Below are 17,505 nucleotides of genomic sequence, written 5' to 3'. Positions count from 1 at the left end.
CGTAAGTTTTTACAACTCGCGTTGGTCACTCTCGAGGTGTTTGAGGTGTTCCCGGCCCTTCTTGCGACTGTTACATGATTTTGGCCCCCTGATGGCCTACTTCCAAGCTTAAGTGTTAGAAAATTATATTTTTCGACCTAGTTTTCAAATCGGGAGTCCCGTGCCTGTTCGTTAAGTTTTGCACAACTCAAATCGGTCCCTCCTGAGTTGTTCGAGGTGTTCCCCGGGCCTTCTCGTGATTATTACACGATATCGGCCTGCCAAGACCTATTTCCAAACTTAAGTGTGAAAAAAGTACCTTTTCCGACCTAGTTTTCAAACCGGAAGTTCTGTGCTAGTTCCGTAAGTTTTCACAACTTACATTGGTTCCTCCCGAGGTGTTGGAGGTGTTTCACGGGCCTTCTCGGGACTATTATAGGATTTTGGGGGGCCCCCGTTGGCCTATTTTCAAACTTAAGTGTTTAGGAAGTGCACTTTTTGACTTAGTTTTCAAACCGGGAGTCCCATGCGAGTTCCGTGAGTTTCCACAACTCACGTTGGTCCCTCCCTAGGTGTTTGAGGTGCTCCTCGATGGACTATTTTCATGCTTAGGTGCGAGAAAAGTGCCGTTTCGGACTTAGTTTTCAAACCGGGAGTCCCGTGCTAGTTCCGTAAGTTTTCACAACTTACATTGGTCCCTCCCGGGGTGTTTGACGTATTCCTCGGGCTTTTTCGTGACTGTTACACGATTTTGGCCCCTGACGGCTTTATTTTCGAGCTTAAGTGTGAAAAAGTACATTTTTAGATTTAGTTCTCAAACCGAGAGTCCCGTGCTAGTTCCGTAAGTCTCCGCAACTTACCTTGGACCCTCCCTAGGTGTTTGGGGCATTTCCCGGTCCCTCTCGTGACTGTTACACGGTTTTGTACCCCCCCCCGGTGTCCTATTTCCAAGCTTAAGAGTGGAAAAAGTGTCTCTTTCAAACTTAGTTTTCAAATCGGGAGTCCCGTGCTAGTTCCGTAAATTTTCACAGCTCGCGTTGGTCAATCCCGAGGTGTTTGATGTGTTCTTGCGACTGTTACATGATTTTGGCCCCCCAATAGCCTACTTCCAAGCTTAAATGTTTAAGAAGTGTATTTTCCGACTTAGTTTTCAAATCGGGAGTCCTGTGCCTGTTCGTTAAGTTTTTGCAACTCAAATTGGTCACTCCTGAGATGTTCGTGGTGTTCCCCGGGCCTTCTCGTGATTGTCACCCGATTTCGGCCCGCCGTGGCCTATTTTCAAGCTCAATTGTGAAAAAAGTACATTTTCCAACCTAGTTTTCAAATCGGAAGTCCCGCGCTAGTTCCTTAATTTTCCACAACTTACATTGGTTTCTCCCGAGGTGTTGGAGGTGTTCCACGGGCCTTCTCGGGACTGTTACAGGATTTTGGGGGGGCCCCGATGGCCTATTTTCAAACTTAAGTGTTTAGGAAGTTCATTTTCTGACTTAGTTTTCTAACCGGGAGTCCCATGCGAGTTCCGTAAGTTTCCACAGCTCACGTTGGTCCCTTCCTAGGTGGTTGAGGTGCTCCCCAGACCTTCACTTGACTGTTACACGATTTTGGCCCCACAATGGATTATTTTCAAACTTAGGTGCGAGAAAAGTGTCGTTTCGGACTTAGTTTTCAAACCAGGAGTCCCGTGCTAGTTTCGTTAGTTTTCACAACTTACATTGGTCCCTCCCGGGGTGTTTGACGTGTTCCTCAGGCTTTCTTGTGACTGTTACACGATTTTGGCCCCCGACGGCTTATTTTCGAGCTTAAGTGTGAAAAGAGTGCATTTTTTGATTTAGTTCTCAAACCGAGAGTCCCGTGCTAGTTCCGTAAGTCTTCGCAACTTTCCTTGGACCCTCCCGAGGTGTTTGGGATATTTCCCGGTCCTTCTCGTGACTGTTACACGGTTTTGGCCCTCCCGGTGTCCTTTTTCCACGCTTAAGTGTGGAAAAAGTGTCACTTTCAAACTTAGTTTTCAAATCGGGAGTCCCGTGCTAGTTCTGTAAGATTTCACAACTCGCGTTGGTCAATCCTGAGGTGTTTGATGTGTTCTCGGCCCTTTTTTGCGACTGTTACATGATTTTGGCCCCCCGATGGCCTACATCCAAGCTTAAGTGTTAGAAAAGTGTATTTTCCGACCTAGTTTTCAAATCGGGAGTCCCGTGCCTGTTCGTTAAGTTTTCACAGCTCAAATTAGTCCCTCCTGAGTTGTTCGAGGTGTTACCCGGGCCTTCTCGTGATTGTTACACGATTTCGGCCCGCCGAGGCCTATTTTCAAGCTTAAGTGTGAAAAAAGTACCTTTTCCGAGCTAGTTTTCAAACCGGAAGTCCCGCGCTATTTTCGTAAGTTTCCGCAACTTACATTGGTTTCTCCCGAGCTGTTGGAGGTGTTCCACGAGCCTTCTCTGGACTGTTACAGGATTTTTTAGCCCCCGATGCCCTATTTTCAAACTTAAGTGATTGGGAAGTGCATTTCTTGTCTTAATTTTCAAACCGGGAGCCCCATGCGAGTTCCGTAAGTTTTCACAACTCACGTTGGTCCCACCCTAGGTGTTTGAGGTGTTTCCCGGACCTTCTCTTGACTGTCACACGATTTTGGCCCCCCGATGGATTATTTTCAAGCTTAAGTGCAAGAAAGGTGCCGTTTCGGACTTAGTTTTCAAACCGGGAGTCCCGTGCTAGTTCCGTAAGTTTCACAACTTACATCGATCCCTCCCGGGGTGTTTGGCGTGTTCCCCGGCCCTTCGCGTGACTGTTACAAGACTTTTGCCCCCGACGGCTTATTTTCGAGCTTAAGTATGAAAAAAGTACATTTTTTGATTTAGTTCTCAAACCGAGAGTCCCGTGCTAGTTCCGTAAGTCTCCGCAACTTACCTTGAACCCTCTCGAGGTGTTTGCGGCATTTCCCGGTCCTTCCCGTAACTGTTACACGGTTTTGGCCGCCCGATGTCCTATTTCCAAGCTTAAGTGTGGAAAAAGTGTCTCTTTCCAACTTAGTTTTCAAATCGGGAGTCCCGTGCTAGTTTCGTAAGTTTTTACAACTCGCGTTGGTCACTCCCGAGGTGTTTGAGGTGTCCCTGGCCCTTTTTGCGACTGTTACATGATTTTGGCCCCCCGATGGCCTACCTCCAAGTTTAAGTGTTAGAAAAGTGTATTTTTCGACCTAGTTTTCAAATAGGAAGTCCCGTGCCTGTTTGTAAAGTTTTGCACAACTCAAATCGGTCCCCCTCCTGAGTTGTTTGAGGTGTTTCACGGGCCTTCTCATGATTGTTACACGATTTCGGCCTGCCGAGATGTATTTTCAAACTTAAGTGTGTAAAAAGTACCTTTTCCGACCTAGTTATCAAACTGGAAGTCCTGCGCTATTTCTGTCAGTTTTCACAACTTACATTGGTTTCTCCCGAGGTGTTGGAGGTGTTTCACGGGCCTTCTCGGGACTGTTACAGGATTTTGGGGGGACCCCGTTGGCCTATTTTCAAAATTAAGTGTTTAGGAAGTGCATTTTTTGACTTAGTTTTCAAACCGGGAGTCGCATGCGAGTTCCGTGAGTTTCCACAGCTCACGTTGGTCCCTCCCTAGGTGTTTGAGGTGCTCATCGATGGACTATTTTCAAGCTTAGGTGCGAGAAAAGTGTCGTTTCGGACTTAGTTTTCAAACCGGGAGTCCCGTGCTAGTTCCGTAAGTTTTCACAACTTACATTGGTCCCTCCCGGGGTGTTTGACGTGTTCCCCGGACCTTCTCGTGACTGTTACACGATTTTGGCCCCCGACGGCTTTATTCTCGAGCTTGAGTGTGAAAAAAGTGCATTTTTTAATTTAGTTCTCAAACCGAGAGTCCCGTGCTAGTTCCGTAAGCCTCCGCAACTTACCTTGGACCCTTCCGAGGTGTTTGGGGCATTTCTCGGTCCCTCTCGTGACTATTACCCGGTTTTGGCCCCCCCCCGGTGTCCTATTTCCAAGCTTAAGTGTGGAAAAAGTGTCTTTTTCAAACTTAATTTTCAAATCGGGAGTCCAGTGCTAGTTCCGTAAGTTTTCACAACTCGCGCTGGCCAATCCCGAGGTGTTTGATATGTTCCCGGCCATTCTTGCGACTGTTACATGATTTTGGCCCCCCGATGGCCTACTTCCAAGCTTAAGTGTTTAGGAAGTGTATTTTCCGACCTAGTTTTCAAATCGGGAGTCCCGTGCCTGTTCATTAAGTTTTCGCAACTCAAATTGGTCACTCCTGAGATGTTCGAGGTGTTTCCCGGGCCTTCTCGTGATTGTCACCCGATTTCGGCCCGCCGAGGCCTATTTTCAAGCTCAAGTTTGAAAAAAGTACCTTTTCCAACCTAGTTTTCAAATCGGAAGTCCCGCGCTAGTTCCTTAATTTTCCACAACTTACATTGGTTTCTCCCGAGGTGTTGGAGGTGTTTCACGGGCCTTCTCGAGACTGTTACAGGATTTTGGGGGGGGCCCGATGGCCTATTTTCAAACTTAAGTGTTTTGGAAGTGCATTTTTTGACTTATTTTTCAAACCGGGAGTCCCATGCGAGTTCCGTAAGTTTCCACAGCTCACGTTGGTCCCTCCCTAGGTGTTTGAGGTGTTCCCCGGACCTTTACATGACTGCCACACGATTTTGGCCCCACGATGGACTATTTTCAAGCTTAGGTGCGAGAAAAGTGCCGTTTCGGACTTAGTTTCCAAACCGGGAGTCCCGTGCTAGTTCCGTAAGTTTTCACAACTTACATTGGTCCCTGCCAGGGTGTTTGACATGTTCCTCAGGCCTTCTCGTGACTGTTACACGATTTCGGCCCCCGACGGCTTATTTTCGAGTTTAAGTGTGAAAAAAGTACATTTTTTGATTTAGTTTTCAAACTGAGAGTCCCGTGCTAGTTCCGTAAGTCTCCGCAACTTACCTTGGACCCTCTCGAGGTGTTTAGGGTATTTCCCGGTCCTTCTCGTGACTGTTACACGGTTTTGGCCCCCCCCGGTGTCCTATTTCCAAGCTTAAGTGTGGAAAAAGTGTCTCTTTCCAACTTAGTTTTCAAACCGGGAGTCCCGTGCTAGTTCCGTAAGTTTTTACAACTCGCGTTGGTCACTCTCGAGGTGTTTGAGGTGTTCCCGGCCCTTCTTGCGACTGTTACATGATTTTGGCCCCCTGATGGCCTACTTCCAAGCTTAAGTGTTAGAAAATTATATTTTTCGACCTAGTTTTCAAATCGGGAGTCCCGTGCTTGTTCGTTAAGTTTTGCACAACTCAAATCGGTCCCTCCTGAGTTGTTGGAGGTGTTCCCCGGGCCTTCTCGTGATTGTTACACGATTTCGGCCTGCCAAGACCTATTTCCAAACTTAAGTGTCAAAAAAGTATCTTTTCCGACCTAGTTTTCAAACCGGAAGTCCTGTGCTTGTTCCGTAAGTTTTCGCAACTTACATTGGTTCCTCCCGAGGTGTTGGAGGTGTTTCACGGGTCTTCTCGGGACTGTTAAAGGATTTTGGGGGGCCCCCGTTGGCCTATTTTCAAACTTAAGTGTTTAGGAAGTGCACTTTTTGACTTAGTTTTCAAATCGGGAGTCCCATGCGAGTTCCGTGAGTTTCCACAGCTCACGTTGGTCCCTCCCTAGGTGTTTGAGGTGCTCCTCGATGGACTATTTTCATTCTTAGGTGCGAGAAAAGTGCCGTTTCGGACTTAGTTTTCAAACCGGGAGTCCCGTGCTAGTTCCGTAAGTTTTCACAACTTACATTGGTCCCTCCCGGGGTGTTTGACGTATTCCCCGGGCCTTCTCGTGACTGTTACACGATTTTGGCCCTCGATGGCTTTATTTTCGAGCTTAAGTGTGAAAAAGTGCATTTTTTGATTTAGTTCTCAAACCGAGAGTCCCGTGCTAGTTCCGTAAGTCTCCGTAACTTACCTTGGACCCTCCCGAGGTGTTTGGGGCATTTCCCGGTCCCTCTCGTGACTGTTACACGGTTTTGTACTCCCTGGTGTCCTATTTCCAAGCTTAAGAGTGGAAAAAGTGTCTCTTTCAAACTTAGTTTTCAAATCGGGAGTCCCGTGCTAGTTCCGTAAATTTTCACAGCTCGCGTTGGTCAATCCCGAGGTGTTTGATGTGTTCTTGCGACTGTTACATGATTTTGGCCCCCCAATAGCCTACTTCCAAGCTTAAATGTTTAAGAAGTGTATTTTCCGACTTAGTTTTCAAATCGGGAGTCCTGTGCCTGTTCGTTAAGTTTTTGCAACTCAAATTGGTCACTCCTGAGATGTTCGTGGTGTTCCCCGGGCCTTCTCGTGATTGTCACCCGATTTCGGCCCGCCGTGGCCTATTTTCAAGCTCAATTGTGAAAAAAGTACATTTTCCAACCTAGTTTTCAAATCGGAAGTCCCGCGCTAGTTCCTTAATTTTCCACAACTTACATTGGTTTCTCCCGAGGTGTTGGAGGTGTTCCACGGGCCTTCTCGGGACTGTTATAGGATTTTGGGGGGGCTCCCGATGGCCTATTTTCAAACTTAAGTGCTTAAGAAATGCATTTTTTAACAGAGTTTTCAAACCGGGAGTCCCATGCGAGTTCCGTAAGTTTCCACAGCTCATGTTGGTCCCTCCCTAGGTGTTTGAGGTGTTCCTCGGGTCTTCTCTTGTTTGTCACACAATTTTGGTCCCCCTATGGATTATTTTCAAGCTCATGTGCGAGAAAAGTGCCGTTTCGGACTTAGTTTTCAAACCGGGAGTCCCCGTGCTAGTTTCGTAAGTTTTCACAACTTACATTGGTCCGTCCCGGGGTGTTTGACGTGTTCCCCGAGCCTTCTCGTGACTGTTACACGATTTTGGCCCCTGACGACTTTTTTTCGAGCTTAAGTGTGAAAAAAGTACATTTTTTTGATTTAGTTCTCAAACCGAGAGTCCCGTGCTAGTTCTGTAACTCTCCGCAACTTACCTTGGACCATCCCGAGGTGTTTGGGGCATTTCCCGGTCCTTCTCGTGACTGTTACACTATTTTGGCCTCCCCCGGGTGTCCTTTTTCGAAGCTTAGGTGTGTAAAGTGTGTCTCTTTCCGACTTAGTTTTCAAACCGGGAGTCCCATGCCAGTTCCGTAAGTTTTCACAACTCGCGTTGGTCACTCCCGAGGTGTTCGAGGTGTTCCCGGCCCTTCTTGCGACTGTTACATGATTTTGGGCCTCCTATGGCCTACTTCCAAGCTTAAGTGTTCCAAAAGTGTATTTTCCGACCAAGTTTTCAAATCGGGAGTCCCGTGCCTATTCGTTAAGTTTTCACAACTCAAATTGGTCCCTCCCGAGATGTTCGAGGTGTTCCCCAAGCCTTCTCGTGATTTTTAAACGATTTCGGCCCGCCGACGGCTATTCTCAAGCTTGAGTGTGAAAAAAGTACATTTTCCGACCTAGTTTTCAAATCGGAAGTCCCGCGCTAGTTCCATAAGTTTCCACAACTTACATTGTGTTGGAGGTGTTCCACGGGCATTCTCGGGACTGTTACAAGATTTTGGAGGGGCCCCTAATAGCCTATTTTCAAACTTAAGTGCTTAGGAAGTGCATTTTTTGACTTAGTTTTCAAACCGAGAGTCCCATGCGAGTTCCGTAAGTTTCCACAGCTCACGTTGGTCCCTCCCTAGGTTTTTGAGGTGTTCCCAGAACATTCTCTTCCTTGTCACACGATTTTGGCCCCCCGATGGACTATTTTCAAGCTTAGATGTGAGAAAAGTACCGTTTCGGACTTAGTTTTCAAACCGGGAGTCCCCGTGCTAGTTCCGTAAGTTTTCACAGCTTACATTGGTCCCTCTCGGGCTGTTTGACGTGTTTTTCCGGTCCTTCTCGTCACTGTTACACGATTTTGGCCCCTGACGGCTTATTTAGAGCTTAAGTGTGAAAAAAGTGCATTTTTCAATTAAGTTCTCAAACCGAGAGTCCCATTCTAATTCTGTAAGTCTCCGCAACTTATCTTGGACCCTCCCGAGGTGTTTGGGGCATTTCTCGGTACGGTTTTGGCGCCCCCCTGGGTGTCCTGTTTCTAAGCTTAAGTGTGGAAAGAATGTCTCTTTCCAACTTAGTTTTCAAACCGGGAGTCCCGTGCTAGTTCCGTAAGTTTTCACAACTCACGTTGGTCACTCCCTAGGTGTTCGAGGTGTTCCCGGTGCTTCTTATGACTGTTACATGATTTTGGCTCCCCGATGGCCTACTTCCAAGCTTAAGTGGTAGAAAAGTGTATTTTCCAACCTAGTTTTCAAATCGGGAGTCTCGTGCCTGTTCGTTAAGTTTTTACAACTCAAATTGGTCCCTCCTTAGTTGTTCGAGGTGTTCCTTGTGCCTTCTCGTGATTGTTACACGATTTCAGCCCGCCAAGGCCTATTCTCAAGCTTGAGTGTGAAAAAAATACCTTTTCTGACCTAGTTTTCAAACCCGAAGTCCCGCGCTAATTCCGTAAGTTTTCGCAATTTACTTTGGTTTCTCCCGAGGTGTGGGAGGTGTTCCACGGGTTTTCTCAGGACTGTTACAGGATTTTCGGGGGGACCCTGATGGCCTATTTTCAAACTTAAGTGCTTAGGAAGTGCATTTTTTTACTTAGTTTTCAAACCGGGAGTCCCATGCGAGTTCCATAAGTTTCCACAGCTCACGTTGGTCCCTCCTTAGGTGTTTGAGGTGTTCCCCGGACCTTCTCTTGACTGTTACACAATTTTGGCCCCCCCCATAGACTATTTTCAAGCTTAGGTGCAAGAAAAGTGTCGTTTCGGACTTAGTTTTCCAACTGGGAGTTCCCATGCTAGTTCCATAAGTTTTCACAACTTACATTGGTCCCTCCCGGGGTCTTTGACGTGTTCCTTGGGCCTTCTCGTGACTGTTCCACGATTTTGGCCCCCGATGGCTTTTTTTCGAGCTTAAATGTGAAAAAAACGCATTTTTTGATTTAATTCTTAAACCGAGAGTCCAGTGCTAGCTCCGTAAGTCTCCGCAACTTGCCTTGGACCATCCCGAGGTGTTTGGGGTATTTCCTGGTGCTTCCCGTGACCGTTACATGGTTTTGGCCCTCCCTTGGTGTCCTGTTTCCAAACTTAAGTGTGGAAAGAGTGTCGCTTTCCATCTTAGTTTTTTAACCGAGAGTCCCGTGCTAGTTCCATAAGTTTTCACAACTCGCGTTGGTCACTCCCGAGGTGTTCGAGGTGTTCTCAGCCCTTCTTGCGACTGTTACAAGATTTTGGCCCCCCGATGGCCTACTTCCAAGCTTAAGTGTTAGAAAAGTATATTTTCTGACCTAGTTTCCAAATCGAGAGTCCCGTGCCTGTTCGTTAAGTTTTCACGACTCAAATTGGTCCCTTTGGAGATTTTCGAGGTGTTCCCCAGGCCTTCTCGTGATTGTTACACGATTTCGGCCCGCCGAGGCCTATTCTCAAGCTTGAGTGTGAAAAAAGTATCTTTTCTGACGTAGTTTTTAAACCGGAAGTCCCGCACTAGTTCCGTAAGTTTCCACAACTTATATTGGTTTCTCTCGAGGTGTTGGAGGTGTTCCACGGGCCTTCTCGGGACTGTTACAGGATTTTGGAGAGGCCCCCGATAGCCTATTTTCAAACTTAAGTGCTTAGGAAGTGCATTTTTTGACTTAGTTTTCAAACCGGGAGTCCTATGTGAGTTCCGTAAGTTTCCACAGCTCACGTTGGTCCCTCTCTAGGTGTTTGAGGTGTTCCCCGAACATTCTATTCACTATCACACGATTTTGGCCCACCGATGGACTATTTTCAAGCTTAGGTGCGAGAAAAGTGTCGTTTCGGACTTAGTTTTCAAATCGGGAGTCCCCATGCTAGTTCTATAAGTTTTCACAACTTACATTGGTCCCTCCCGGGGTGTTTGACGTGTTTTGTCGGGCCTTCTCGTGACTGTTACACGATTTTGGCCCTCGGCGGCTTATTTTCGAGCTTAAGTGTGAAAAAAGTACATTTTTTGATTAAGTTCTCAAACCGAGAGTCCCGTGCTAATTCCGTAAGTCTCCGCAACTTACCTTGGACCCTCACGAGGTGTTTGGGGCATTTTCCGGTCCTTCTCGTGACTGTAACACGGTTTTGGCCCCCCGCGGTGTCCTGTTTCCAAGCTTAAGTGTGGAAAGAGTGTCTCTTTCCAACTTAGTTTTCAAACCGGGAGTCCCGTGCTAGTTCCGTAAGTTTTCACAGCTCGCGTTGGTCACTCCCGAGGTGTTCGAGGTGTTCCTGGTCCTTCTTGCAATTGTTACATGATTTTGACTCCCCGATGGCCTACTTCCAAGCTTGAGTGGTAGAAAAGTGTATTTTCCAACCTAGTTTTCAAATCGGGAGTCCCGTGCCTGTTCGTTAAGTTTTCACAACTCAAATTGGCCCCTCCTGAGATGTTCGAGGTGTTCCCCGTGCCTTCTCGTGATTGTTACACGATCTCGGCCCGCTGAGGCCTATTCTCAAGCTTGAGTGTGAAAAAAGTACCTTTTCCGACCGAGTTTTCAAACCGGAAGTTCTGCGCTAGTTTCGTAAGTTTCCACAACTTACATTGGTTTCTCCCGAGGTGTTGGAGGTGTTCCAGGGGTCTTCTCGGGACTGTTACAAGATTTTCGGGGGGACCCTGATGGCCTATTTTCAAACTTAAGTGCTTAGGAAGTGCATTTTTTGACTTAGTTTTCAAACTGGCAGTCCCATGCGAGTTCCGTAAGTTTTCACAACTCACGTTGGTCCCTCCCTAGGTGTTTGAGGTGTTCCCCGGACCTTCTCTTGATTGTCACACGATTTTGGCCCTCTGATGGACTATTTTCAAGCTTAGGTGCAAGAAAAGTGCCGTTTCGGACTTAGTTTTCAAACCGGGAGTCCCCATGCTAGTTCCGTAAGTTTTCACAACTTACATTGGTCCCTCCCGGGGTCTTTGACGTGTTCCCCGGGCCTTCTCGTGACTGTTACACAATTTTGGCCCCCGACAGCTTTTTTTCGAGCTTCAGTGTGAAAAAAGTGCATTTTTTGATTTAGTTCTCAAACCAAGAGTCCCGTGCTAGTTCTGTAAGTCTCTGTAACTTACCTTGGACCCTCCCGAAGTGTTTGGGGCTTTTCCCGGTCCTTTTCGTGACTGTTACACGGTTTTTGCCTCTCCTGGTCTCCTGTTTCCAAGCTCAAGTGTGGAAAGAGTGTCTCTTTCCAACTTAGTTTTCAAACCGGGAGTCCCGTACTAGTTCCTTAAGTTTTGACAACTCGCGTTGGTCACTTCCGAGGTGTTCTAGGTGTTCTCGGCCCTTCTTGCGACTGTTACATGATTTTGGCCCCCCGTTGGCCTACTTCCAAGCTTAAGTGTTAGAAAAGTGTATTTTCCGACCTAGTTTCCAAATCGGGAGTCCCGTGCCTGTTCGTTAAGTTTTCACAACTCAAATTGGTCCCTCCCGAGATGTTCGAGGTGTTCCCCGAGCCTTCTCGTTATTGTTACACGATTTCGGCCCGCTGAGGCCTATCTTCAAGGTTAAGTTTGAAAAAAGTACCTTTTCCGACTTAGTTTTCAAACCGGAAGTCCCGCACTAGTTCAGTAAGTTTTTACAACTTACATTGGTTTCTCTCGTGGTGTTGGAGGTGTTCCACAGGCCTTCTCGGAACAGTTACAGGATTTTGGAGGGGCCCCAAATGGCCTATTTTCAAACTTAAGTGTTTAGGAAGTGCATTTTTTCACTTAGTTTTCAAACCGGGAGTCCCATGCGAGTTCCGTAAGTTTCCACAGCTCACGTTGGTCCCTCCCTAGGTGTTTGAGGTGTTCTCCGGACATTCTTTTCACTGTCACACGATTTTGGCCCCCCGATGGACTATTTTCAAGCTTAGGTGCGAGAAAAGTGCCGTTTCAGACTTAGTTTTAAAACCGGGAGTCCCCGTGCTAGTTCCGTAAGTTTTCACAACTTACATTGGTCCCTCCTAGGGTGTTTGACGTGTTCCCTGGGCCTTCTCGTGATTGTTACACGATTTTGGCCCCCGACGGCTTATTTTCGAGCTTAAGTGTGAAAAAAAGTGTATTTTTTGATTTAGTTCTCAAACCGAGAGTCCCGTGCTAGTTCTGTAAGTCTCCGTAACTTACCTTGGACCCTCCCGAGGTGTTTGGGCATTTCCCGGTCCTTCTCGCGACTGTTACACGATTTTTGCCTCCCTTGGGTGTCTTGTTTCCAAGCTTAAACGTGGAAAGAGTGTCTCTTTCCCACTTAGTTTTCAAACCGGGAGTCCTGTGCTAGTTCCGTAAGTTTTGACAACTCACGTTGGTCACTCTCGAGGTGTTCGAGGTGTTCCCGGCCCTTCTTGCAACTGTTACATGATTTTGGCCCCACGATGACCTACTTCCAAGCTTAGGTGTTAGAAATGTGTATTTTCCGACCTAGTTTTCAAATCGAGGGTCCCGTGCCTGTATGTTAAGTTTTCACAACTCAAATTGGTCCCTCCCGAGATGTTCGAGGTGTTCCCCAGGCCTTCTCGTGATTTTTTCACGATTTCGGCCCGCCGAGGCCTATTCTCAAGCTTGAGTGTGAAAAAAGTACCTTTTCCAACCTAGTTTTCAAACCGAAAGTCTCGTGCTAGTTCCGTAAATTTTCACAACTTACATTGGTTTCTCCCAAGGTGTTGGAGGTGTTCCACGGGCCTTTTCGGGACTGTTACAGGATTTTGGAGGGGTCCCCGATGGTCTATTTTCAAACTTAAGTGCTTAGGAAGTGTATTTTTTGACTTAGTTTTCAAACTGGGAGTCTCATACGTGTTCCGTAAGTTTCCACAGCTCACGTTGGTCCCTCCCTAGGTGTTTGAGGTGTTCCTCGGACCTTCTCTTGACTGTCACACGATTTTGGCCCCCCGATGGACTATTTTCAAGCTTAGGTGCGAGAAAAGTGCTATTTCGGACTTAGTTTTCAAACCGGGAGTCCCCGTGCTAGTTTTGTAAGTTTTCACAACTTATATTGGTCCCTCCTGGGGTGTTTGATATGTTTCCTGGACCTTCTCGTGACTGTTACACGATTTTGGCCCCTGACGGCTTATTTTCGAACTTAAGTGTGAAAAAAGTGCATTTTTTGGTTTAGTTCTCAAACCGAGAGCCCCGTGCTAGTTCCGTAAGTCTCCGCAACTTATCTTGGACCCTCCCTGTGATAACCCTGTTCCGTAATTAGCTAATTGCTCCTTATTATGAGTTTGATTATATGTTTAATATGATTTTGTGTGCCATTATGTGAAAATGTGTGATTTTAAATTTCTATCTGCTCACCGTAGGAATATCTGGTTGCTTATCTACTTTTGGAATTAAATTGCAGGCCTTATCGGCCACAGAACCCGAAATTGATTACGCCATTGTAATTGGCATAATTTTTAGAGCTTACGGTGAAGTTTAATTGAAAAATTGATTCAGACCAGATTAAGTTGATTAAATTAATGAATTAATGCCCAATTGTTATTATTATTATAATAAAATTTGTGGAGAGTGTTGTAAAAAGGCACTATACACTCAAAATCCCTCCTTCTTATCATTTGGCTGATTTTGGCTCCAAGAGAGGGAGGGAGAGTCGGCTATAGAGAGAGAGAGAAAGGGAGAAAATTGTGCAATTTAGCTCAAAGCTTGGTGATCTTGAAGATTATTCAAGAATTTGCTATTGATTGGAAAAATTGAGCCACTAGGTAAGCAATTGATTCTTGAATTCATGAGTGTAATGTGTAATCTTGTGTGTTCAAAGTTGATTAATGGTCAAGAACAAGAATTGAATTGAAATTGAGTTGATCATGTTGAATTGAAGGTCAATGTTGCATGCATGTATGTAGTTGCTTTGAATTTGCGTATTTGAGCACCAAATGCATGATCTATGCGAGTTTTTAGTTGAAGATTATGTTCTTGACCACCTCTTCATCATATAAGTTGAGAATGAGAATAATATACCACATGCATGTGCAAATTACAAGGGTGTAAGTGTTGAATGCATGAAATTGTTATATTGGTAACGAGTTTGGTGGAAAATGAGCCATGCATGTGTTTGAGTCATGAAATTGAGCTCCATATTGATGTGTTTTAGTGTTGGTACCATGTTAATACAAGTATATGTGAAATTGGAGCCATAATATGCAAGGAATGTGGTCAGAATGTCGAATTTAAGCTCAAGAACACATTCTGGAAAACCCAGAAATTTGATGTCCGCTCGAGCGGGGAAACCGCCTCTCGAGCGTGAATTTCGTGCTCCCAGTATTTTCTACAGACCATGATATCTGCTCGAGTGGGGAGCTATGTAAGATGGACTTCCGCTCGAGTGTCCAAGTTCCACGCTCGAGCGTAAAAATGACATAACCAGTACTTTTGCAGACCTCATGGGTCCGCTCGAGCGGGTAAGTTCACGCTCAAGCGGGGACCCTGTTTCTGAAATTTTGTGTGATCATTCTGTGTTTCGTTTTCCATTCTTTTTCACTTGCAAGCACTCTTAGGCATGCATTAAGCATTGTAATTGAGTTAAAGAGATAAGAATGAAGCCTAAAGAGGAATATGTGAATTAAAGAACGGATTGAATCGTTTGTGACCCATATGTGCTATATGATGTGTAGGGTCAAGCTCCAGGGCAAATCCACGAGCCGATCACTGTAAGGAATATCTGATATCTAAAATATGTTGTTTAGTAGCAGAAGCTGTAAAGGCCGCAGTGGAAGGATCCACATCAGCCCAGAAAGCAAATGTACAACGGAGGCCAATGTAAAATAAGTTGTAATTAATTATTTTATTAATAACAATATTTCAATCTACAATTCAAATGCGCCCTTACAAAAGATTTTGTGCGACATTCCCACACAAAATAACAAATAATTGCATTTTTTGCAATATTATTATACGCGCCAGTCAGCATACCACCACTATCCCGGAATTCGAATACAATATTGTTTCCCATGTTAATAAATGTTTTAACACCTTGACGGCTAATGACTGCATATTCATTAGATTGCGGCAGCATTGAAACGGGGACACGCCGCAATACAACAAAACGATCTATTTCCGTGCCCCTGACCATACAACCAGTTTGTGGGTCACCACTGGACCACTGGAAAACATCTTCAAACTTAGGCGTATAGGCAGGATTAGGAAAGCGATCCAACACAACGACAAATTCACATTGTCCGTTATAGGCATAAAATGTTTACCGTGACATGGGTCAACCTTAACAGTATTTCATGTAGAAGAACAATTACGATAAACGGCTACAAACAAATGGTATAGGATGCATCAACACGGCCCCAAATAGGCCCACTATTTAAATTCAAAATTCCCGCTTACGCTTGCCTTTTTAGATGTTTTAATCCTAGCCGCAGAACTGGGCGCGGAGCGGAGACACTAGTCGACAACATGCCACAAATTGCGGAAGAGAGCACCAATCGGGGGACGACACGTGGCGTGAGGGGAGCGTCCCAGGTAATATTAGTGGGACGCTCTTGGGATCATATATAAGTCACTCCCTCACTCTCTTATACCAGTAAAGTTTTTAGAGAGTGACTTGCGTCATCCGAGAGAGTGAGTGACGTCATTGGGAGTGAGTTATAGCCTCAATGCGACGTCGTTTTAAATTAATTATTCTCCCAACTCTATGCACTTAACCTTTATATATCGATATGAATAATACATTCCGCATTCATAAACGAATTGTGTGTTTGACAATTCGGAGAGGCCGCTGCGCTAAAAACATTCTAAAATCATTATGTCAGAGGAGATCAACCCCGCCGGATTGACAGATGAGCTCCATGAGAATGAGGAAGGTGAATTACAAACCGACATAATAGACGTGACATCGAACTTACCGGTATCAAATATACCAATAACCAATCCGAAGATAGGCGATGCAATGTGGCAGAAGCTCACATTCAAGTCAATGATAATTGACAAATGCAAACTAAGCTACAGACCACAGTGTCCATTTAATTCAACCGGTCGCGTCGAAGTGGAAATACGGGACACACGATTACGGGCGGACGATCAATTACAAGCTCGCTTTACGTTTCCAGTTACATGCCCAGTAGACATCACATATTTTGGAAACGCCTATGCTGCCGCAGATAAGAACGGATGCCCATGGACAGCGTCATACAAATTGCAACAAACAAACATCAACGATGGTGTGAAATATTGCAAAATGAAAGCCACATTGGCCTTTCAAACATCGTCTTTCCCAAATGAAACAACGTATCGACCGCCATTAATAAATGTTTTGTCGAAAGTATTCAACAACAACCACATGGATATTTGGCACGTGGCACGCAGCGTGACGAAGGCAAGACTAACACGCTGCAATTCTGAATCACGTTTTCGGTCGACAATGACATTATCAGCACCAATGGGCCAATACGGTTCTTCGGCCCAAAGGATAATGGTTGCACGGTCGTCACAAGTTCAATTCGAGATGGGCCTGAATTATTTAGTCGGCGCGACATGATTATGCCGACACGAGGCCCATCAATAATCAACACTGTAAGGCATATATTGTTGGGCCACATCATCGATTATGTTGTAAAAAGCGTCGTCATTGTGGTCCCTCAAATCGATGTGGACAAAATAATAATTATGTGGTCCCAACGACCGGGCCCAACATGTTTTCCCAATTCTAGATGGGCCTTCAATTATAATGCTCTTGGGCCTGTGTGGTCTTTGGGCTTCCTCCCTTATACTTTCTGCAACCCATTGTTGTATGGCTGTTGGAACAATCCACACTGTATCTGTAAATTGATGAACATACGGCAATGGCGGAGTAAATGAAATTTTGTCGTAATTAGATGACAACTTGTCGTAATTTAGCCAGAAACATTTTGGATCGCCATTTCTTACCAATGCCATAGCTTCTTCTTTGTTTTCGGCTGCAAGAGCCTCATGGTGTATATTTTCTTTGTTGTCCTGGTTAGCGCAGCGGCTCCTCTGACAGAATTCGCCCCATTCCGTGTAATCTCCGTGTTTGGAGATATATTCCAACACATTCTGATGGTTGTTGGCTCCTTGTACATTTGGATGGAAATGGCGATTAGTTTGATCGTGCGTAACGTCGAAGAACCGTTCATCCTGTGTCTGAAAATGGTATGGAAATTGGACAAGAGCATGGAGATGTGGTTCACCGTCCTCATGTAATTCATGTGCAACCCTCACATAATTTGGTGGCTTGTTTGTGAACATCTCTCTAATTTTCTTTAACAATCTCTCTTTAGGTATATAACATTTCGGATATGTGAGGAAGATGTTCTTATTTTGAACTCTAAAACGACGTCGCATTGAGGCCATAACTCACTCTCATTGACGTCACTCACTCTCTCAGATGACGCAAGTCACTCTCTAAAAACTTTACTGGTATAAGAGAGTGAGGGAGTGACTTACATATGATCCCAAGAGCGTCCCACTAATATTACCTGGGACGCTCCCCCCGCGCCACGTGTCGTCCCCTGATTGGTGCTCCCTTCCGCATTTTGTGGCGTGTTGTCGGCTAGTGTCTCCGCTCCGCGCCCAGATCTGCAACCAGGATTAAAATATCTAAAAAGGCAAGCGTAGGC

At 45.6% G+C, this 17,505-nt stretch overlaps 1 protein-coding gene across 1 annotated transcript; it reads right to left on the bottom strand.

Moving 5' to 3' along the window:
• Positions 1–16,426: 16,426 nt before the first annotated feature.
• On the bottom strand, positions 16,427–17,134 carry LOC145807201 (uncharacterized). Its single transcript, XM_082905146.1, has one exon. It carries the CDS (start codon positions 17,132–17,134, stop codon positions 16,427–16,429), a length of 708 nt encoding a protein of 235 aa, XP_082761272.1.
• Positions 17,135–17,505: the final 371 nt, after the last annotated feature.

This window comes from Camellia sinensis, chromosome 14 (assembly GCF_055761805.1).
Source record: "Camellia sinensis isolate YWXY chromosome 14, ASM5576180v1, whole genome shotgun sequence".
NCBI classification, from domain to species: domain Eukaryota; kingdom Viridiplantae; phylum Streptophyta; class Magnoliopsida; order Ericales; family Theaceae; genus Camellia; species Camellia sinensis.
The sequence above is the reverse complement of the archived record's forward strand: the minus strand, read 5'-3'. Positions and strand labels throughout refer to the sequence as shown.

What these genes read in the sequence shown, in the direction of transcription:
- LOC145807201 (XM_082905146.1), bottom strand. Translation starts at nt 17,134, where the DNA reads ATGTTCACAAACAAGCCACCAAATTATGTGAGGGTTGCACATGAATTA.